The following is a 23,495-nucleotide window of genomic DNA, read 5'->3' on the forward strand; positions in this document are numbered from 1 at the left end:
GCCAAGAGAAGAAGAAGATATGTGACTTTCCTCACAACTTGGTTTAATATAACTCTCAACATACATTGTGCATATAATATATTGTTTTGTCTCAATCCAAATCACCTGAGTTTTTATTCCATGTATTTTGCAGACTGTAATTTGGTGATAATGGCTTCTTTGTACAGTTCAAGGGTGATGAAGAAGAATTTCAAGTCAGTTAATAAGAGAATGTGCATGTCTTGTCTGCTACAAAGCTCTTCGTCAGAAAGGAAGTAATATTCTGCTTCTAAGGAACGACACAAAGGGTGTGGTATTTAATATTTAGGGAGTACAAATAAGAAGGGGCTGGGTGTAAAGCACCTTCTGTAAGAGCTGAGCATGTGCTTACGTATTTTTTTCTGCTTTTCCATTATTCTTACAAGTTGATTTTCAAACATGGTTTAAGACTTTTGTAATTCCTAAGTTTGCCTTTACCCATTACTGAATGGGTTCAGTCATTTTGATCTGTGTTCTCTTCCAAGCCATCCTGGCTTAGTGAGGATATTTCTGTTGTGCTGTCTGAGAAGGACTGCATCTGTAGCATGATTTGAGAAGTTAGAGATTAATCTCTGGTTTTCCCTTGCTCCATTTGGGAGCAATCTGTTGAAGCACAGAGGATTTGTACCCTTTTAATCCCTAGAGAGAGATAGAGTTGGATTTTCAGCTGAAACGTTCGTGTTGCGTCAACCTTGTCAACTTGTTTAAACTTTTTTACTTCAGTGGAAAATTGTGATGACTTAATAATTGGAATATTATAGAGACATGGAAGACATTTTAATACATACCATGTTTATTAATTATTTCCTTTTTTTATTTAGATAAAAAGTCAAGTATTTAGAGGGGCTTTTTATCAGCAGCAAAAAATATATAGATTAATAACATAAATAATATATTATGCTAACATAGTAATGTACCAAGCTCTTTTCCTGTTTACTACAAAAAGAGATCTATTCCTAACACTACAGATTTCTGTGTAATTTGGGGAAAGAATGGAACATATTACACAGGATTTGGCATGAATTTGGATGATTTGGATTTGGCATGAATTTGAACGTTACGTTTAAAAATGTTACCAGTTTCTCTCAACTTTGTCTGCTGGAGGACATTCATTGTTTTAAGTTGCAGAACTGATATGTTACATACCTACAAAAAGTAAAAGAATAAGTAGGTTTTTCAAAGGGATCAGAATTATGTCTCACTACAGTTGAGACATGAGAATTGCCTCACAAGATCAAACCGGTGTTCATCATTGCTAAGCTAAGTGTGTCTGGTGGTATACTAGTCCAGGCCATGCAGGGAGAGTGCTCCAGCCTTCCTTCTTGCTGTGGTACTCCCTTACACCCCTGTCACCCACCTTCAGCATGTATTGTTGTCAGATTAGGGATATCAGAAGACACATTACTGCCTATTCCTTGTTGCATTACCTGTTTATCTAGCTGTTGTCCAAGTTATCTAACCCCTTTCTGACACTGCTGATTTTTTTGTACTACCATACCATGTGGTGGCAAATCCCAGATAGTTACTATCTGCTATGAAAATAAATCTTGCCTTTCATCTGCTCTAAACGAATTTCAATTACAAGAATGGAGTATGGGCCTATCTTTTCTTACTTGTCTTTCAGCCAATTAAGTTAGAGAAACTTTCTTTTTATGTAATATTGCCAAGTTCCTTAAAACTTTTTTTAGACACTTTCTCAATTTTTTCCAGATGTGTACATGTCCTGTATGAGCCAAATCATCTGTGTCCGTATGCTTGTTGACTTCTCCGAATAAACCCAGGATTTCCTTCAACAACAAGCTATTTCAGCTCATTCAAGACATACAATAGGAGGTGTTAATTTCATTGTTCAGAGTGGTTTTTACCAACTGTTCCCAGATGGGGAACGCAGACAAGCATGTAGGCATATAGTTATCAGTTTTGGTATCACATTGCTAGTGATTGAATCCTTTCATTACTGTCACTTTCTGACATTGCTGTGTCTCTAATCTCTCTCTTCAGTTACTCCTGATCACAGGCTCATCATATTCTTTATCTGGAATATCAATGCTAGGTTAATTATTGGAATTTGCTGTGATTACATAATTAATCTGAGATACTTTCTGATGCACGGCAGCATTCACTATATGCTCGTGCACTATTTTGCCCCATGAGGAACCTTTTATGCCAGTTAAAGCAAGCTCTGTAAATCTTAGATAAGAAATTGAGGCCAGCGGTTTTCAGTAGAAGAAAAAACAAAGAAGAGGAAGTGTTACACAGCTATTTTCCACTGTCATTCCAATAAAAATATCATACTGTAAGAAACTTCAGTGACAAAGAGAGACCAATTTTCAATAGCAGTAATCTAACTCAGGGGTAATCATTTAGTAAGTGGTATTTTTCTAATGTAGTCAGTTAGTCTTCAGGCACTGTTTCTCATTCTCTCCTTCTTATTTTTCTCTATTGTAAGTAATTAAAAGTTGAAAATGTGCTAGTTATAGGAAATGCAATTGATTATATTTTTATGCAAAATAACCTATGAAGTTCTGTGCAAAGTATTGCTCTTGGTTATCACAGGGCTCTGTAGTTATTCTGTTTTGTGTAAGGTTTGTTTGTTTGTTTGTTTGTTTGTTTTTTGACAAGAAGAAATGATAGGTGTAATAAATAGATCTTGAAGGAGATCTGAAAGTCTGTGCAGTCCAGATTTTTGCCTCAGGCAGGACCAATTAGACTTAAATAATTTCTGACCAATTTCTTTCTAATCTGCTCTTTAAGTCAGGACTTCTGTAACTTTGCAGAAATTTTATTACACTGCTTTGCAATCTTTTCAGTTCAAAAGATGTTTTTCTCCACCCTTAATATCTCCTACTCCAATTTAGGCTAATTATGTTACCACAATGGAAATTGAGAACAGCTTTTTCTCCTTCTCAGAGCAATAGCCTTATATATTTGAAGGCTGATATGAGTTCAGTTCAATCTTCTCAAGACAAGCAAATCCTGGGTTGTTTTTTGTTTGTTTTTTCTAATTTCTTTCCTTGTTTTTAGACTTTGGACCATCTGTCCAGTCATTTGAAACCCATTCCTATGTTCATCCAGTTTATTCAGCTAGTTATTTGAATGCTTTGCATTTATTGAATTGAATTCTCAGGTTTTTGAGTCTGCTTTGAATTGTTCTTGTCTTTCCAAGTGGTTGCAGCTGTTTGGTTTGGTATCACTGGGGATGTACTAAATGTACCTTCAGTTTCATCAGCCAAGCAAATAATGAACCTAGTGATTAATTTCAGACATAGGACAAATCTCTGTGTAGCCACACAGAGTATTGCCTTTTCATATAGCATTTCATTTAAGTTATGCTTTTCAGTGAGTTTCCATGAGAATTTCCCTTTGAATAAAATAAACAAATAAATAAATAAATCCTAGCCTTGTGTTAATGTCATGTGGGCAGTTTCAGAAACCTTGCTAAGAGCATCAGACATTACTTTGTCACCATTGGTGAATCTTACATGTAAGATGAGAGGAAATTCAGTGGATTGATTATTACTAATTATTGATAATCTGGAGTATGTTACTTTTTTTTTTTTTTTTCCCCCCATTGCTCATAGATCACTTGAGAGATAATATATTCTAGAACAGGACTCAGAATAATTCATCAGAAATTTCCTGGCTATTTCTAAAGAGCTACCTTTCCTTTTTTCAAAGTAAACTATCCTCATCCATTTCAGGTTCTCAAAGGTAACTATGAAAGACTATTAGGATGCTCAAGCAAGTTTCAAGTATTACAACTAAAATTCACGAGTTGTCACATATTAATTCATACTCATCAGGTAAAAATTGTGTTCTATCTTTAGAAAAATTAATACTGGTCTATTTTCTTTCACACACAGACTGTAGGCCTTGAAGCTGTTAGTGCAAGGATTAGCGCTGGAACAAACTTTGTTTTTCAGACTAGCATGTCAAAAGTTTCAGCAATAGTTATATTTTGTTGTTTAAAAATGTGACAAAAAAGGGATTATAAACTTTGGAGCATCTGCAGGAATGGTCTTGGTTTTGGACAATGTTGCAGAGGAGAAATAAGCAATAGGTTTGAAGCTGCTTCCTGATGGTGGAGTAACAAACAGTAGGTGATAGTACGGAAAGCTATTCAGGCTCTCTGTGATGGGTCTTGTTTCCTATCAAGATATTGTCTACTGATGCACATTACCCATATTTATCCATTTGTCAGTGTGTGTATACATAAATACATTTTAGATACATATTTTATGTATGTGTATTTTTTTATTTTTTTTTTTCTGATGGAAGATGTAGTGAGGAGCAACAACAGAATATCAGCAGGTAGCTAGAAGACTTGGTGACATCAATTTCTAAGCAATAGTTAAGCAGTGACATAGAATTTGAAATATTGAACACGCATTGGAAAATATCCTTTTAATATGAATAGTTGGAAATATGTTTAACATTAAGTCATGAAGGACTGTTAGTGCTCTATCCTTAGACTATCCCAATTGTTGTGCTTTAAGAAAAGAAAGCAATCATTGAGTCTTACCCCTTTCTCTCTTGGGTGCCCACATACATACACAGATGCTAGTAGTACTGCAGTATTGTGGAGGTGCCTTGATTACAGATAGGCTCCTTGCAGCTGTTTTAAATAAGATATAGCTGGGGAGCAGATGCAGGATTGGTTAAGTGGTTCTGCATTCAGTCAGTTGAGACTCATCAGGTCTCATTAACTCAGGCTGCTCCTGAAAGGCACCGTACTGCTGAGCTGGCCCCAGAAATTAGCTGTCTGTGTTCATACAGTGCTCTGCTTGTATTAGTTAAGTCTGTCTGACCTAAGCTTGTTCTTTACTGAAGCAGCTTTAGTGTCTCTGCCCCATGCGGTATTTAATCCAGAATTTAGGTTAAATCATCCATAGGTAATTGACAATTGACTGCCTTTCCAGAGTGCACAGCTCAAGTATTAGTTATTTGCTCTCTTGCATATCACTGCTTTTCCTAGGCCTTCATCACTCCCACTCATGCTCCTCTCCTGCTGTTCACACTCATTCCTATTCCCTAGCCACCTCTCACCCATGAACTCTGTGTTTCCTTCCCCAGGTGTTTGGACCCACAGAGTTGTGTTCCCAGGTTGGCAGCTTCATGCTGAGCTGCCTTTGTGCACTTGTTCTGAGCCTGAAGCATGCAGCCTCCCTGGATAAGTGCAGCTGCAACTGGCTGTTAGGGTAGGATGGATGGGAGAGGGGCATGGACTGCTGCTCCCCTTTTCACAGGGCTTGTGCCCAGCCTGCAGTGATATACCAGGCTCCAGGCAGCCCCAGCTGGACATGCAGTGCCACACCCTGCAGGTGTGGCAGGAGGTGGTTTTGTTGTGCTATGTGAGTAATGAATATGAACACACTTTCTGGCTATTACAGGTTTAAGTAATTATTAGTTTGCAAATAGAGTTGCAGTTTAGAGGTAGTGCAATAAATGTGCCATCAGCCAGAAATTACATACAATTGGATGAATGTATAAAAATCTCTCCTCGTGTACATCTTATGTGACTTCAGTTGTTTATGACAGGGAATTGTCCTCCCAAGGAGGAACCTGGCTGATCTGATTTCCATATGCTATGTCTCATGCTGTGAAAGATGGTTTGAAATGTTTTTCTTTGATCTACAGTGATGGTAGAATACAACCAACCATCTTTTCTCTAGGGAACTACCTTCGCATACATAGTGAATCAGTTCTGAGCATTTGTTATCTCTTAGTGCCAGCACATCTGCACCAGTGAAAGAAGTCTAAAACTTTACCAACTGGGTAAAATCATTTAAGATTTTGAAACTACTTTCATTTGTGTGTGTGTTTTGTTGTTGGTTTTTTACATTTTGAGGAACACAAGCTTACATTCAAGGAAGTTAAAGCAGCCTGATTTAGATCTACCCTGAAAAAGAATAGTAAAGATGAAATCCCAACAACTGTTCCACTGCCAAGAATCTGTTTTAAAAAATAAATTAAAACTACACATCTTCACTATTACCACAGTGTTTATAATATTCCATGTGACTGTTACTGGTGTTTGCTCTTCTTTGGCATTCTATCTCAGATTTCAAAATGACATGTATGTGAGTTCAGGTACCCCTGTGTTAATGGCTGTCATCCTCCATTCTTTCTGTACCCATCTTCAGTAAAGCAGTCCAGACATTTTGTGCTTTCTTTGGCAGCTTGCTGCTGTTTTTCTGTTACAGCAGGGGCCATTTTACTTCTGAACTTACCAGCATGAGACAGACTGAAAGCAAGAGGAGTGTCATGGCAGCAAGCTGGCATGGCAGCACTAGTACTGCAGTACAGATGTGAAAGTATCAACCACTGATGCCTATGTATTCTCCACTAGCTGTTCTAAGAAAATGTCTGGCAGACTATTTGGACAAGCTGAGGCATAGTATTCAAACTTGTCAGTGCTTCACAGTTTCGTTTTACTTGATTATTAACAAGAATATATTATACTGTCATAGATAAATAAACTGTTGTTGCTTTTATCTGGTTCTTCAGGGATATGTGGTAATGGCATCTGTTCTGCTTTTGTAATGTTTCTCTTTTACTTCTTAGCACAGTTGTCCAGTCCAGTTTTTATGGTCCTTGGGCATGTTTTTAGAGAGTCCTTCAACTCTCTTGGAGAATGACTATAGTATACACCTTTGCATTTTTCAGTATTTGGAATGAAGCTATTTAAAAGTATACTCTATAGGAATAAAGCAGAAACAACAGAAATAATACCTTCCTAAACTTTGTTTTCTTGTTCTATTTCATTGCTGATGACAGAGTTGCTTGCCTTCACTTACAGTTCTCAAAATAAATAAGTAATTTTATTATTATTTTTTTTATCTGGTGGAAGAAGCCATTGAAAGGGGGGTCTTTTCATAGGTGATAATTTCTAAGTGAGTAGAAGGATTAAGGTCAAAAAGTTGAACAAGAAAGATTTGCCAAGATAGATATATTTTTTCAGCAGCATAGACTGTAAAATACCTCCTAGTTTTTGTGGGCTGGTATTTGCAGAAAGCCAGTGACCTAAGTCTGGAGTCCTTCCAGGATTTAGCTCTTGAAGAACTGCTTGTCACAATCTAGCAACGCTCTTATTTCCATAGAGAGATACAAATCATTAATTTTTAAAAATGTAACACATTTGGAAGCTCTTGTTTCCACCTCCCAATATGGCCTTTCAGTTGAACTGACTTTGTTATGGTAACAGAAGAGGGAGAGACAGAGACAGGGGTCCAGATGCATCTTCACAGTCTCCTAGTTAATTTGGGTTTGTCACCCCTGGAGAATTGACTGCATCAATCCTTAGTTTATCCTTTATATGGTCTGACATTTTCTTGCACTTTACTAGTTTACTGAGTAAAAAGTGAAAATATCACAGATCAGACAAGGGCAAATTTTCAAAAACATTAAACTTGAAAATAATTATCCCATAAGTTTATATATATCACTGTGTTGTGCTTCATGACAAATCATGCGTCAGTGCTAGTAAGGTGGAGTAAAAAAAGGTCTTATTGGCGTGAACAAAGCTAAAAATCAGTGAAAAACTCAAAATCAAGTTGGATTAACTGTTGAAGGTGAACGTTTTGTATTAATGAACTGTTAGCTGGCAGTGCTGTAAGCCCTTAGGTTTAGGAGAGGAGATTTGTGAATTCAAAAGAATTACCTCTCATGTTGAAAAACACTATAAAAAAAAGGATGGTACACCTTCATCCTATCTTCAGAGTTATTTTTTTTTTTTTCAGCCATGACTGACACTTTTACAGAACGGAATTTAGTGAATCCCTGAATGTGATCAGAATTTGTAACGCAAAGCAATATATGACAGTTTATCATATAGCTAAGCTTCCCTTTTGTAGTACAAGGGAGAGCAAGCATATGAAAATAGTCTAAATAAAAACTGTAGGCAAGCCTATGTCTCTCTTGAACTATGAAAGTACTTTGTACAATTTTCATATTTAACAAAGTAGAACAGTAACTAAGGGTAAATAAAAATAACTTGGAAGAGGGAGTTTTCATTCTTTAGTCTCACTAGCAAGTTGACTGTGAACCGAGCTTTCTCCAAAGCAAGAGATAGTAACAAAACTATCACAAGTCACAGAAAATCTTTACTGAGGAAAGATGGCAGTTTTTATAATTTATTTATGAATATAATATGGAGAAAGGTGTTTTCATATTGACTTTTAATGACACTTATTTTAAACTTATTTCATTTTGATGAAAATACTTGTTATGTTTATAGGTGGGCTGTAATTGTACCCCAACAAATCTCCCTTCTCTTCTTCTGTAAGACTGAAATGCTCAAACTCCTTTCCCCTCAGGCCTCAGTTACTCTTCAGTCACAGAACAGAATCTGAGGAAGACTATTAATTTTGAGAATTTTCTTGGACTTCTTATTAATTAATGAAAAGACCCATGCTTATATATGCACATGCAGAAGTATCCATAACAGGAACTTATTGGTTCCTACTCTTGTGCTAGAATTGTGTTTCCATTTGACAAATGATTCTTTGTTTTCTATTTATATCAGATATATTCTTGAGACTGTCATTCAGATAGTAAAACCATATGCTCAGTAAAAGAAAAATGCTGGGTTTTTTGTTTTTTTTTTCACTGAAGTAGAATTGTGTTTCCTTTGCAAGCTACTAATCAATGTCTGCACCTTCTGCCTCCAGCAATGCTTATAAAGGAAATTTATTAACTGTTCATAGCATGAGTTCCCCTTGTCTGAACAAGGAATGGCTCAGGTTATGTGCTCAAGTTTATGTTTATACATTGCTCTCAGTCAGAAATTGGTGAAATATATTTAAGTTGCATTATAACTGTGTGAGGGAAGGGGAGACAAGTAGGACTAATGCTTATATGAGGAAAGAGCACATTGAAAGGGAATTACTGAAAATGCAGGAGGAAGATCTGCTGCCTTTTTGTCTTGCTTTGTACATTTGCTAGTGGCTAAGGCATCCATCTAGGCAATGAGTCACCTGCTTTCCATGTCTTTCTTGTCCTGTTCTATTTAGAAGCATTCCTTACTACAGGCTCTTATGACTTATGTTTGTCTATGCCTCTTCTGATGGCTTGACAGCACTGCTTGGAAAAGACACTCATGACCTGACACGAGACAGAGCTGATCTAAGGAGTGCTTGTGTAGTCTTGCTAGTCATCTAATGACTAGGTGTCTTTCCACACAGCCTACCCATGGCTGAGTTTCCCTCTGTAACATCTCCACTTCACCTGCTTTTTGCACTACAAAATGACTTGGGGGACCCAACTCAGCCACAGCTCCTACTTCAGTTACTCATAGCAATCAAGCGTGCAGTGCTTAGATCTGTTACTCAACCCAACCCTTATCCTCTTACATCCTGAAGTGCAAATTATATGTTCTGAGTGCTAAATATGTTATTTTCAAAAGACCAGGGTCTCTGTGAAGCCATGGAGGTACATTGGCATTAATAATTCAGTAATTCCTGCTGGTGACAGGGAACTTTAGAGCTCCCCTTCCAAATTAATTATAAAAGTAAGACTTCCCCAGACCAAATTTTTAATAACCCATTTTACTCTGTGCCACTATTATTTCCTCAACTGTAAAATCTTCTTGTACTTGCAGTATCCACATGATAAACATTGCCTTACTTCCTTCACTGTTAAAGAAATAATTTTTTTTTACTCTACTTTTACCTTCTGTTATTGTTCGACTTAACTTTCTATATTGCTACTGAAAAAGAAAAAAAAAAAAAGAGAGAAAAAAAAAGAGAGAAAAAGAGAAAAAAAAAAAGAAAAAAGAAAAGAGCAAATAAGAGCTAGAAATAAAAAGTAAAACCAGCTATCCTTAAACCAGAAATTGAAAACAAACAAAAAGACTTAAAAGACTGAAAGAATCATAGCTTTGGGTTTGAAATCTTTCTATATAAGTGAGGAAGATTTAGACATAAAAACTGGGCTTTTTATTTTGTCTAGACCTTATCTTTTGGAGCGATAATGAGATATGAATGAAAATAAGGATCTAAGTTACTTGATCTGGCTTAAGGTTATTCCATAGTTTTTTATCAGATGTTGGTAAATAATAACTGCTCAATGCCTGCTGTTCCCCTTTCCCTCATTCCAAGGGTTTTTGAATTCACAGTAAAAAACTATTGATGCAACAGCTTTGTTTGGTTTTTTTTGTTTGGTTGTTTGTTTGTTTTTAAAAAGCAAACCTAAACAAACTAAATGAAATCCTCTTTCTTCATTTTACCTTATGCTTGGGAGAATATCTGCTACCATAAGGCACCAAAGGAAAACTTATTTGGCAAATGATGCTGTGCCAATATGTTTGTTTTCAGTAATTTGCTATTATTGAAGAAAATTTAAGTGAAAGTAGTCAAAGACTTCCAGAGGCTTTAAAAGAAACCTAAGAATTAATTCTGTATTTCCTGAGAGCAGAATACTGATTCAGGCTAATCTTTTCCCTGAAAAAGTTGCATAATCAGGAGAGCATCTTTAGTCAAGCTCTTAGCTTTTCTTTCCTATGAAAATATAGTAGCTTTTTTCTTAAATTATATTTTTTTAAAAGGTCAAAATACTTGCTAGTTTTGCCTATGTTCATGTTTGTTTGTTACTGTTGTATGCCAGGTAAACATACTTTCTTTTAAACTGTGTGACAGAGTTAACAGTTTACTTTGATTTTGAAGTGCTTTGACATGTACAGTTTTCACAGGATCAATATTGGATAAAAAGAAATGGTACTGTCACCATAATCCAAAAAACAAACAAACAAACAAACAAAAACAATCAAACCCCAGTAAATCTAAAATGAAAGATGCAGCTTTGAGAAACAGAACAGCTGTTTTCCTTTTTCTTCATAACATATGTTTGTAAGCACAGTGAAAATATCCTGACTCTGAAAATGATTACTTATATGGGAGAAAGAAAATGGCCAAATTTGAAGACAACTCTCTGAAAATGGCTGTGTGCTGAAGGACTTCTGTTCTGCCGATATGGAACCTGGGGAAGCTCTGTACCTCCTAAAAATGGTCCCATCATTGAAGTTATTTCATGTGATTGCATGCAAGGACATCATATATCTTGGAATAGTTTTGCCTAATTACTTCGATAATCAAGTAACAGATAAACTCACATTTGTTTACATGATGTTCATACTATATTGCAAACAGAAATAGTGTCAAAAAGCCAAGTTCTGTGGGGAAAAGACTGTAATTTCATATGCAGTTCAATTTTACTCAGATTTACTCCTTGAGCTATCACCCCTTTTCAGTTGAGAATTCTTACACTTAATTTATCACCATGTTCTTTTAGTTGAATGGATCTCCTAGCTAAATATCTGAAAGTTTAAATGCTGTCCCACTTGTTACACATTCATCTTTAGATTTGCTCCTTCTGAGGCTAGAGTACATTCTGCTTTCCTAGACTTGCTTTGAGCCATATTACTGTTATTTTGCAACTTATGTCTATGCCTCCTTTTTCTCAAGTTGATACCCATTATGGTGGTCTGTGAAAATAGAAAAAAAATTAAAAATTTCAGTGTGCCATGGCTGACTTGAAGCCTCCCAGTAAGGATTATTCCTGTACTTGGAACACACTTGTGAACTTGATCCCTGCTGAATGTACTTTTCCTTGCTGACTACCCTGTTTGTTGATTCAGTTCTAGAGCAGTATGGCTGACTTTCACAGGCAGTGAAAGTGAGTAAAAGAGAGGGTGATAATTTCCCCATCTCCAGCCATCACAATGGTCTAACATTGTCGGTCAAACTGTTGAGATTTAATTACTCTTATCAATGTTTTGATTACTTAATGTAAAAAGCATGTTGCACTTTTTGCTGTCGAAACTTTGTGGTATAAGCCAGTTTTCTTAAGTTGTACAAGTACAGTTCTCAGATATTTATAATGCCACCAACATAATTTCTTGATTTACTGTCACAAAAAGTATACAAAAAAGTTCCACTACACTTTTCATGTCTCTAGTGAGACACCTGATACTCTGTGACTTGTGGCTTTCCCACAGCATCACTAATGGTGTTGATATATTCACAAAGCCAGTGGTAAGGGCTGGATAGGCATTTTTTGAGTGGGCCTTAAGTAGGCATAAAAATAAATACTCATGGAAAACTTAAGCTACAAAAATTACTCAGGCCATAGTGCCCCATCTGTTAGTGTTTTGCTTTCATGACAGGTACCAATCAGCTAGCAATGCTGGTGAATAGTAAGTCTAGCTCTTCATGTTATCTTTAAATTATACATGCTTTGGAGGGAAAACACAAACCAGCTAATAGCCAAAACAAAAATCGTCTTAAAAAGAAAACTCCACTGCATGTAAGTACATCAATTATTTCATAATTTTATTTTTAATTGCAGAGAGTACATAAACCATCACTTTCTCTCCTATTCCCTTATTGCTTAGTGTCATGAAAGGAAATTCAAGTTGTGCTTGGGTGGAATAACTTAACAAAGCCATTTTTATTATGCAGATGAATTGTAGGTGTAGCATATCTACATTTCTGAAATTGTTAGCAAGCCTTTTTTCCAAAGCTTTCTGTCTTTCTAGGTGTGTATTTAACACATTATATTTAGAGAGTGAATCAACTTTAAGAAACTCAGTTGTTTTCAGTGAAAGCTGTCACAGCTATACAATTCGGTCAGGAAGCAATTGCTTCAATTTTTGTTTAAACTTAAGATTTAGATTCTAAGATTTTTCAAAAGATGAGCAAACCATTTCCACAATGACTGTTCTGTGGAATTTTGATTTTCCTATAAATAGCATCATGAGTTTGGAGGAGCAAATATGTTTTTAAGAAATATTTGATTTTCCTTTCTTCCATTCCTGTATTAATTATTCAACACAAGCATTACTTTAGTGGTCTACTAGTTGATCTCATTAAGCACGGATGGTAGTGACTATAATGAAAGCATCCCAAATGTTTGACTTTTAGTCTTTGGTTATGCCTTGTTTCTGACAAAATGGTACTTCTATCTTACTCTTAATTGAGAGGATCTGACTAACTCTCTTTTTTGACCAAACAAAATCTTTTTACTTACACAGTACTAGCTTTCTTAAGTAAAAAAAAAAAAAAAAAAAAAAGTGGGTTCTCACTTTACTTACTGTTTTATTTTATATTCTATGCATTATAAAGCTTGAGAATATTTAATTTTACACTTCCCTTCATTCAGTTTTTCAGTTTATTTTTAGCATTTTTTCAGTAGCTGATTTAAACAATTTAATCTATTTCTTAACCTCCATTTTGTGTAAAGAAATCATAAAAGTTAGAAACCTGAAAATTAGGTTTTTCTTCTGAGCAGCTGCTGTCCACAAATGTGGAAAGATTGTTGAAAATGAATAGCATCACTTTCTGACAAACTGTAGATGAGTTTGATGACTGAATCTCATCTTCCCATTACTGCACTGTCTCCAAGCACTCTTATGCTGACATTCATACATATATGGAGGAAAAAGAAAAGCTCTTTTGAGTTTAATGATGTATATTTTTACAACTAAGTGATCCATAATCATTATTTTTTTGCTTCTGTTCACTTACAATTATTATTTCACATTGAATTATTGATTAAAATATGGTCTATAATATTTAGCAGTGTTCATTTGTGTGTGTTTTTGGAACATAAGGTAAATGACAATAAAGGGACATTACATGTACATGAACAGAGGTGTTTATAGAATAAAAAATAGTTTTGTTGATGACTTCCTAAGTGTTTGTACTAGTGCTTTTGGTGACCTGATGAGGACTGGATATATTTGTGTTTAACTTATTTTGAATAATCTTTCATAATAGCATAGTTTTTTGTATAATCCATTTTTAAATAGCACAGAAGAGTTGTTTTGATGTGCTAACATTTATTATCAGAGGCATCTGGTCTCTTACATCTGGAGTGCATCCACCAGGGTGCTCCTGTTAATGGGCTTTTCCTCCCATAGCTTTTGTAACAACTTCTAACAATTTCCACTAGCTTTGAAATGAGGATCTAGTTTTACAGTATCAAATATTTGGTTGAATTTTAAAAGGTTTTATGAGTGTATTCATATATGTATTGCTGCTTGATATTTTGCTGTTTTTGTTTTAGTGTGTCCCATCTAAACCTTCACAGTTGTTCCAGTTTTCTCCCTGAACTGAACTCAAGTTTAGTGATCTTTTATTGTGTGTTTATCAAAGAACAGCAGACTCTTTCTTCTGTACTGCAAGCATAGTCTGGTTGGAGACTCAGGCTTGATCAGATAAATCGTTATATTAAAATCATATGAAATATGAAAAATAGGGAACTTCAGGTAACAGTTTGGAATTCACTATTGATGTGAGACCATAGAATAATATAATTTGCTGGCACTCTTCTAAACAGTTTCTAGCTAGAAGAAGGAGAGAAAAAGGGAAATATTGCTTTGTAGGCCATGTAATTATCTGAGAATGTTGTACTTATTTTAATGTTCCTTCTGCACAGTCCGTTTTGGTAATGCGTATAATGCAGATGTTGTTAGGTTGCAATGGGACTGCTGCTGCCATTATAAAATTCATGTCACTCATTAACTTGTCTTCTTTGAAAATGAAGTTTTGAAGGCACATAGATATCTAAAAGTAGTAGCTGCCTCTGTAGATTTTATTTCTTTTTCTTGAATGCTTTCGCTAAGGACTGATTTCTAATGAGAAATGTACCCTATCCTTAATTACGCAAGATGCTGCATTAACTGAATGTTTCTGTATGTAATCTAATCAGTACAGAAGAGAAAATACCACCCAAATGTTTAGGTATGAATTTAGAAGTGAGATGTAATAGGTCTTCAATGAACATCTTTTACAGAAGCTAAAGGCAAGAATTTCATAGGATATAACTGATTGTGTATCTTGAAAATGTCCTTTTTTTCCTGAAGAGCTTTAAACTGAACAAAGTGAATGGGGCTTCTAGCTTGCTATGATGATACATTTTGTGCCTGTGATATTCCTGTGCTCTTTTCTATAATCCCATTCAACAAAATATGATAGTAGGCCTTTACTTGTCACCTTAAGCTTGGTGAAATTACATAACTCTAATTTCAGTTGGGAGACCAAATTTAAGGTCAGAATGCAGGTCTTTCTCATGCACTGCAATCGGTGAATTAGAGCTTTAAAAAATAAAATATGATTATTTGAAATAAAAGCATTATAAGAAAACAAAACAAGACAATAAAACAGTCCAAACAAATGACTGTAAACAGATGAATATATTTACAGACTATCTATTCACTCTGTGCATAAGGGCTCCAAGAAATAAAAATGATTCACTGAGTATTGTTATGAGCTTCATGCCTATCATACTCTTGCGTTCTGGTGACCCAAAATTGTGGGCAGAAATATAATCTCACCATAATTTGATAATATATTTTGCTGCTTCCAACTCCTAATTCTGAGAAGGCTAATGAATGTCTATTCTGGAAGCTATGTGAAGGAACTTGTAGTTGCGATATGATTCTTATCTGGGAAGCCATTCTACTGATTCCTTTTTTGCTGTTCCCTGTTCTTTCAATAAAAGTTAAACTCTATAGATTCTGTATGCCTTACTTTTATTGAGTTATTTTTTCTTGTATCTCAAAGTGTTGCATTTCAGTATTCATTACATCCTTAAGATCATTTATTATTCTGAATCCTGCCTTTTTCCCTTTGAGTAGCTCTAGATCCACTTCTCCTGTTTTAGTCAGGTTGCCTGGGCTTTGTGTATCTTCGTGGCTAATAGAAATCACTTTGACTTGTAATTGCATTTCTATTAGGTAGCTTTTAAAGACAGAAAAGTCTACATTGACAGTCTTGTGTTGGCTTTGAACTAACAGATAGTAATTCAGTAGCCTTAAAATATTAAGAAACAGTATTAATTAGATTTCATGAGTTAGAGAAATACTATATAACCTGCTAATAACGTAAACCCCCCGATCTTTTTGAAAAGAAGAAGAAAAAAAAAAGTGTGAAGTCTAAGAGAATATTATTCTTTCTGTGGGTTTGTAGAGGAAAAGGTTTGTGGTCATGCTCGCATAATTGGAGACTGCCATTTTATGCTTAGTTTTATAGGTTTTATTTTTAATGATTATTACAAGATCAATATCATTTTACATACATACGTATATGCCTGTAATGTAGGTACTTATAGAAAAAGTAATGACAATATTTTTAAGACCTAGACCAAATTCTTCATGTAATGTAAATAGCAAAGAACAATTCTGCTGTATGTCAAACTGGCATAGAAAAAAGGCACTAGATATGGTCTTCTCAATGGTTCTACATGCTTTTTTCTTTGTTTATTTTTATATTTCTTTGCAACTAGGCAATACTACAAGATCTGGAGCAAAGACGTCCCCAGCTGGATGAACTAATAACTGCAGCACAAAATCTAAAAAACAAGACGAACAATCAAGAGGCCAGAACAATAATTACTGACCGCAGTAAGTGATGATTCTGCTATCATATGTTGTTTCAGGATGTATGAAATATATTGTAACACTTCATATGCGTAGCGTTTTGTAGATATGTTATGCATTCATTCTTAAAAGTAGAGTTCATTTAAAAAACAGTTCTCACAGAAATTTTTCAGACTGTTAGTAGGTCAAATGTATGTGAAAGTCAGTGATGATGGATTTTTGAAACTTTCACCTAAAATTTTATATTAACTTCATAGTTGAAACACATTGCAACAATTATAGAGTGTGATCACCAGAGGTAAAGAAATACATTTATTCTTAAAAGAAGAAAGTGACAACATCAAGCAAACAAACCAAAACAAAAAAAGAGAGAGAATTCATAGTATAGCTGTACATTTGAGAGAAGCTTTCAGTTCCACTCCTGTAGTACAGCAGCAGCCTCTTATTTCATCTCTTCTCAGATGGTAGATGCCTGATAATGCATACTGGGTTTATTAGTTCTTCAATTTTGATTTCCCTTTTCAGAATTAACCAACTAACTGTATACAAGATAGAAAATTAGTAGATGAAGTTTCAGAAAAAGTTTGTGGAAGTAGTGTTGTTACCCTTGGATACGTGCATCTCCTTGTTTCCTTCAGCATAGGGTGAAACTCACACTTTCAAGATCAGGAGCCATCTGTGGCAGATTGTTCAATAACTTTGTTTTTTACTTTGGTTACTTAGGACTAAAATACAAGAACAACAAATATCTAATGGTCTGTATAGGTGGTAACTACAAGGATGGTAACAGAAGATATAAGTAAAGGGGAACTCACCAGTGATGACACTTTAACTGAAGGAGCTGAGGCAATCTTCACCAGCAAGCAATCACCAAGAGATGCTGCCTCAGTGAGGGTCAGCCCTTAAATGAGGTCTCAGAGGAGATGGAGTCGAGCTCCACCCCTCCCGGGTGCACAGCTACATTACTCTCACCTGTGCTCCCACAGCTGACCCAACATTTGCTGCAGCTGATTAATCAGTGGTTCACGCTGTGATAGAGGTGCCCACAGCCAGCTCACTGTGGATGCAAACTGTTCAGGATGTCTTGGTCTGGAGGCCAGGAAATTGCTCCCTGAATAATCTGATTATGTTGTGGATGTAGATATAGGCTAAGTTTTTCTATTCCCATAATTTTAAATAAAATATTTGTGACCTCTTTCTCCCCTCCATTTCCCCCCCCGCCCCTTTTTTTTTTCTTTTTTTTTTTTGTTTATAACTTTCCAGTATGTTTTAAAACCACATTGCACTTTTGGCTGCATTGTTTGATATTGCTTTTATGTTACATGAAACTGTTTCTTTTTGCATGTAATTAATTTTAGACCCTCACATACTCAGTTGAATTCAGATGCAGTTTATATATACACCTTAACTCTACAGCTCATATTCAAAGCCAGTATATGTAGAACTCCCATCAGCATTTTAATGCATGTTTTCATTTTTAATTCTGAGACAAGTCGTCAGAAGATAAGAACTGTAGATTTTACATGAAATGCAACCATAATTCCTATAAGCCCACATGAGAATTGTATGCATGACAAGATTTCTTTCTGTTTGAAAACTGCATTTTGCTTTAAGTGAAATCGACTTCTAAGATATATTAAATGCTTCATTCTCATTTAGTAAAAAAGGAAAGCAAGCTATCAGAAAATAATCATGAAAGAATATGTGGTATCCAAGCAATATTTATAACTTCCAACAGTAGCTGGTAGTATGGTGAATTTATTTTATGTAATGGTTCCTTAGATTATATATATAAAAACTCCCCAAATCGTTAGTCAGTTTTGAGTTTAAGGTACACAGGATTCATTTTTGCTATGATTTAGCAGTTCATCTTCTGTGATGAAACTGGAAATATACTTGACTGCAAATCTGCAACTTACGATACTCTAGATAAAAATAATCTCCCTTCATGGTTTTTCAGATATGTGTCTTGCTGTTGTATAACATCGTCTGATGTTAACCTGTTCTTAATGAAATAATTTAAAACCAAACAAATTAGAAATACATCTGTTTTTCTGAAACAGAGGAAAGTAAACTGTGATGAGCAACAATTTTGATCCAGTTTTCTGAGGAGGCAAAATATATTTGTTAAGTTTTTGTCCTACTTAGTTTATATTTGTTTGACTGTTGCTAGTATACTCAATAGGTATTTGATACTTTTGAATTTTAAAGAGATTGTGATATTTTCAGGGGGGACGGGGAAACAAAACAAAAAAAACCCAGACTTTACAATATGACACAAGCTTTTTTTAGAAAATAAAAACAATTTAAAGAGAAGTAAAAGTAAAGTAAATGATAAAAGTAAATGATTTCCTCTGAAGTTTTTTCCCCTCACTCATACTTCATTATCTGTAAGAAATTTCAGGAGCTCACTACATAAAAGAACTTGGCAACAGGGAGGAATGCTACTATGATGTTTACATTGTATTATTTTAAAATCCCTGTTTATACTATGTAAATCATAGCATACAATTTGCACATTGTATAATACCTAATAATAATTATATTTAGCCTTGGGTTCTTGGAAAATGCAGGATGCATCTCTGCTCTTTTAGTGTCCTTGATAAAGCATTCTTTTCTAACAGAACCATATGCTATATAATAACGTTTTTCTCTACATAATGCATCACAGCTCTAAAACACTTTCTTTTACTGCTGATGAAAATGTTGTTTCTTAAGCTGAATGAGTTTATAGACAACTTTGAATATAGTAAAGTAATTACAATTGAAAATTCATTTAGTTTTCCATCAGTTACTATGTATTGAATACAAAAAGCCAGTAATGAGTCAATATATGAACATACCAATAGATTTAAAAACAAACAAACAAACAAAAAACAAACAACACCTTCAAGTCTTAGAATTAAGAAAGTAATTACAAAAGATACATTAAATCTTTTTATGTTCTTGAAATGTAAGAAACTTTAAATAGCAGGCATTCCTGCTGCTGTGTTCACACATATGCAGAGATAAAGATGAATAACCTTTTTGTGGTTTTACTGTGCTAGTAATTTACATCTCAATTTTGTAATTTGGTTTCTGAATGTGTAAGTGATAAAGAGGAGGAAAGAAAATGAATATTTATAGAATTCTATGAGGAAATAATCTCTTACTGACCAAAGAATCTCCCTTTAAAGATTATAAACCAGTTACATATAGTTTTCTTTAGTAATTGTGGGAAATGTATTGAAATCTTGAGATATTGCTTGAAAGGTTAATTAAGTTTTATTACTTTAAATACATAAATAGTGGCATTAAATACAAGCATATCAGTGAAGACTACTTTGATGAAGTATTACACTACTGGGGCCTAAGCTATTCCCTTTCACATTTGTTTTGGCCATTTTTTTGAAACCAATCCAAAGTTGTGTAAATTGTGTATAGATGAAGTCTTCTGGGACAGTTTTTGTTTACTCATTTTTACTTTGTTTGTTTTTATGTTTTGTTGCTTTTTTCTTGCTGTTGTTGAAAAAAGAAATGCTATACTTTATAGTTGATTATTAGGAGAGCTGTACTTGACATAATCAGAGAAGTCTACTGTCTTTTTGCAACCCCATAAAATTGCTTTTATTGAATAGTTTTCAGTATTTGACAGCTTTACGATAAAATCATCAACTCATCATCACTTTCATAACAGAATATATGGAAACTTCATAGTGAATTACAGCTGTACTGTGGTACTTGACATCTTAAAATATCTGTCTCTGTTGTACTGCCATCCATGTGTTTTCACTTGGAGCTATTGAATATAAATAGTTTATCACTTGAATAAAAACAAATTCCTACAATCTGGAGTTTGCTATCCAATACTGAAACATGTAGTTACCAAGACTGCGAAAGAAAATTGTAAATGAGAACTGAATTTGTATACTGTTTGTTAGCCCAGTTATCTCATTGTTTTGTTCATTTGTTTTTGTTTTGTTTTGTTGTTGTTGTTGTTGTTGAGCTGACTTTCTGAATAAATCCTACAGTTTGCTGGTTTTTGTGTATTTCAAGAACTCATAAAGAGCCAGAGTAATAATTTTCCAGTGTAATTAATATACACACCTTATTAATCATTGTGATGGACTTCTTTAATCTGAAATTATTTATTATTCCTGTGAGACCTCTGTGCCTTCATGGATATGAAGGGAGGGAGAAACTACTTGATAAGAAAACACCAAAAATGAGATGGAATTTTAGAAGTGATACCATGTGAGTGGGAAGAGTTCCATATTTGATATCACTTCATTGGCACAGATTTGCTGCTATAGGGTTTGTAACGAAACTGTGGGATGTTTTGAAAAGGAGGAAGAAGTTATTTTGTAACACTATGGAGAGATACTGCTTAAGAAAGGGAAATAACATGGCATGAAAATTTCTGAGTGATTAGGGAATTAGAGTTATAGCACATACATGCCAGAAGCATATGTCTTAGTGGACGCAAGGCAAGAGCTTAATTCCCTACTCAACAGTCTTGCAAGAGAGGCAAGGCTACATGAAGATGACCTGCCTTCATTTATAGTTATTTTATTGAGTGAAAGTGGCACAGCTGCTTCAGTAGCCCCAGGCAGCTGCTAGGTGGGTTAGGTAAGATCAGTGCTGCTGGCTGTGCTAGTGTTGTCGGAGCTTACCTTGTCATGCCTATGAAGAGACTTAGATAATTACTACATTTTGTGTTGCGTGGAAATTAAGGTAGAACATAGCTGATTAATTCTAGATGGGTATTTTAAATATAAATGAATGGTCTTCTAAATTTTATTTACCTAGAAATCACTTATTGTTGGAAAATAGGATCCCAGATTCCCTTGTTGGATAGAAATTTCTTAATTTTGCCCAGATTATAAGCATTAGTAAAATAGAAGTTAGGAGAGCAAAATGATAGATCAAATTTTTCATAAGGAAAATGTGACCACAAAATGAGTTATGTTAAATGAGCTTATGAGCAGTAAAAATAAAGTCTGGTGAGCAATACAAGCCTGTGAAAAGAGTCTTTCAGAAAGAGTGATTTGGAAGTAATAATAACAACGATAATAACAACATGATGGTAATAATAATGATGATGATAACAACAGCATAAACAAAATAAAAAATCCTCCACACCTCTGGATAAAGAGAGGATAGTTTGGTAGAGGAATAGTTCATACACATTGAGCATTACAACCACGAGTCAGTGATGTTGGCTTGGTGACATATCAGGGATGTAGTATCATCCGGAATAAAACAAAAGGTTCTCACTTCAGTGAAAAGTCAGGTGTGGCATGGTGAGAGAGCCAATGTCAGCACTGTTTTGTGTCTCTTTATGTTAACCTCTATTGGTCATCATTTTGGGATTGATTGAATCAGTAGATGATGCCAGTCAAAATAATGGCAAAAAAAAAAAAAAAAAAAAAAAAAAAAAAAAAAAGTGCCAAGAAAATTCAAGCCTTCTTAGTATTCTACAACTTACTGTTTCATTGCTTACAAAAGGCTTGGAGACTGACAAGACAGAGCTGATTTTAGTAAAAGGCTAAAGCATATAAAACTGCAGCTTCTCTGAACTTCAGCCTACCCTTTTGCCAATTAGAGGGAATTTGCTGCCCAAGCTTGTGAGAAAGCACACAGTGACAGGAAGTCTTATTTTCAGGCTGTTGGCAGATGATTCCTTACCTCAAATACTAAGATAAGCCCTATTAATAGTGTTTTTGGGGGAGTTTTTTGCTTATATTCTCAAGGGGAGTAATATTTTAACAGACTGGTTTTATGGAAGTATCGGCCCTTGTTCTTAATGTCTTAGCAAAAATCTTTGACATTCCTAGAACTCTGCATACATATGCCAACTTGAAGGAGTTTTCTTGTTTGGATTAAGGAGTTCATTGTCTCAGGGGCTTAAAAAAGAAGCAAATTTACTGGTAAAATGTAAAGGGAAGGGCAAGAACTGCCACACAGTTGAGGCTTCAGCTCCTAATAATTTACTTTATTCTCTCCAAAATTGATGTTATCACATCCTGAAGAATATTTAAGAATTCAGTAGTAGCCAAATGTGAAGTTTTTAGAAAGTACTTCTCTGTATATGAAGTATTTCATCGACATCTTGAACAATTATGGAAATGTTAACATAATTTTGTGAAATGTAACAGAACTCAGTTAGGAATTAGTGGTTCCTTGGAAAGGCAAGCAGTGAGTTATTTTAGAGTTTTCAATATATTTAATTGTATCTAATGTGACTCTTGCTATTTGCAGTTTGGTTTCATTTTACAAATGTTTGTTAACATTTGTATAAAATCCTTGTAAATCTGAAAATTATAAATGTTGAAAGGGTTCGACTGAAAGCATATAATTTTTCAGTATTAGAAGGTTGTTCTAAAGACTCATATACTGGCCAGATCATCAGAAAACATTTTCTTCCTTGAATGATATTGGAAAGACTCAATCAATATTCTGTGTGAAAAGGAGTCATCTCCATTACAAGTGAATATCTGAAATGATCAAACTCCAGAGATGAAGAGAGGGAAACAATTGTCTACAATTTATAACTCTGAAAGGGTTTTAAGAATTATTCTTTCAAAGTTAATTTCCCTTTCAGTTAGATTGTGTAGCTATGCTCATGCAAGGTTTACTTGTTTGCTTTCTCTGTGTGGAATTTTAATATTTTGCCTTTACTGAACTGTTAAATCAGTTTATGCAAGTATTATATATATATATTATATATATTCAATATATAATATTGAATTGCCTGGATTGCACTGATTTTTTTATTCTTTTTATTGCTGACTGGAATTGCTTACTTAAGCTTCCTTTTTTTCAGAATTTTCCTTTTGGAACTTTCACAACTGCAATGCTGGCATCCTTTACCTGATAGCAGTACAAATGTGACACTTTTGTGAATCTTTTCTCAGAATAGGTGTCAGTAGCATCACAAGAGTCTTTAATTTCATGGCATTTCATTCCTTATATAGAAGAGGTGGGAGTTTTTCTTAGTGTCCCAACCTTTGTCTCTCATATGTGTTCAAAGGACAAGCCTTTTTGACTTGTTTTGTTTGAATATGGTAAACATGTTTTAGTTGTTCTGGACAATGTTTCAAGGTAGTACTGTGGTAGGAAT

The 23,495-nt window shown here is 34.7% G+C and overlaps 1 protein-coding gene across 19 annotated transcripts in view; it reads left to right on the forward strand.

Moving 5' to 3' along the window:
* The window catches only part of DMD (dystrophin), a 1,014,969-nt gene that overhangs the window by 723,240 nt on the left and 268,234 nt on the right, over nucleotides 1–23,495 (forward strand). For all 19 annotated transcript variants that reach the window (XM_015884249.2, XM_015884262.2, XM_032449414.1 and 16 more), the window contains one exon: nucleotides 16,300–16,417. In XM_015884249.2, coding sequence (XP_015739735.2) covers nucleotides 16,300–16,417 — 118 coding nt within the window. The remainder of the gene's footprint in view (nucleotides 1–16,299; nucleotides 16,418–23,495) is intronic.

This window comes from Coturnix japonica, chromosome 1 (genome assembly GCF_001577835.2).
Source record: "Coturnix japonica isolate 7356 chromosome 1, Coturnix japonica 2.1, whole genome shotgun sequence".
Taxonomy (NCBI): domain Eukaryota; kingdom Metazoa; phylum Chordata; class Aves; order Galliformes; family Phasianidae; genus Coturnix; species Coturnix japonica.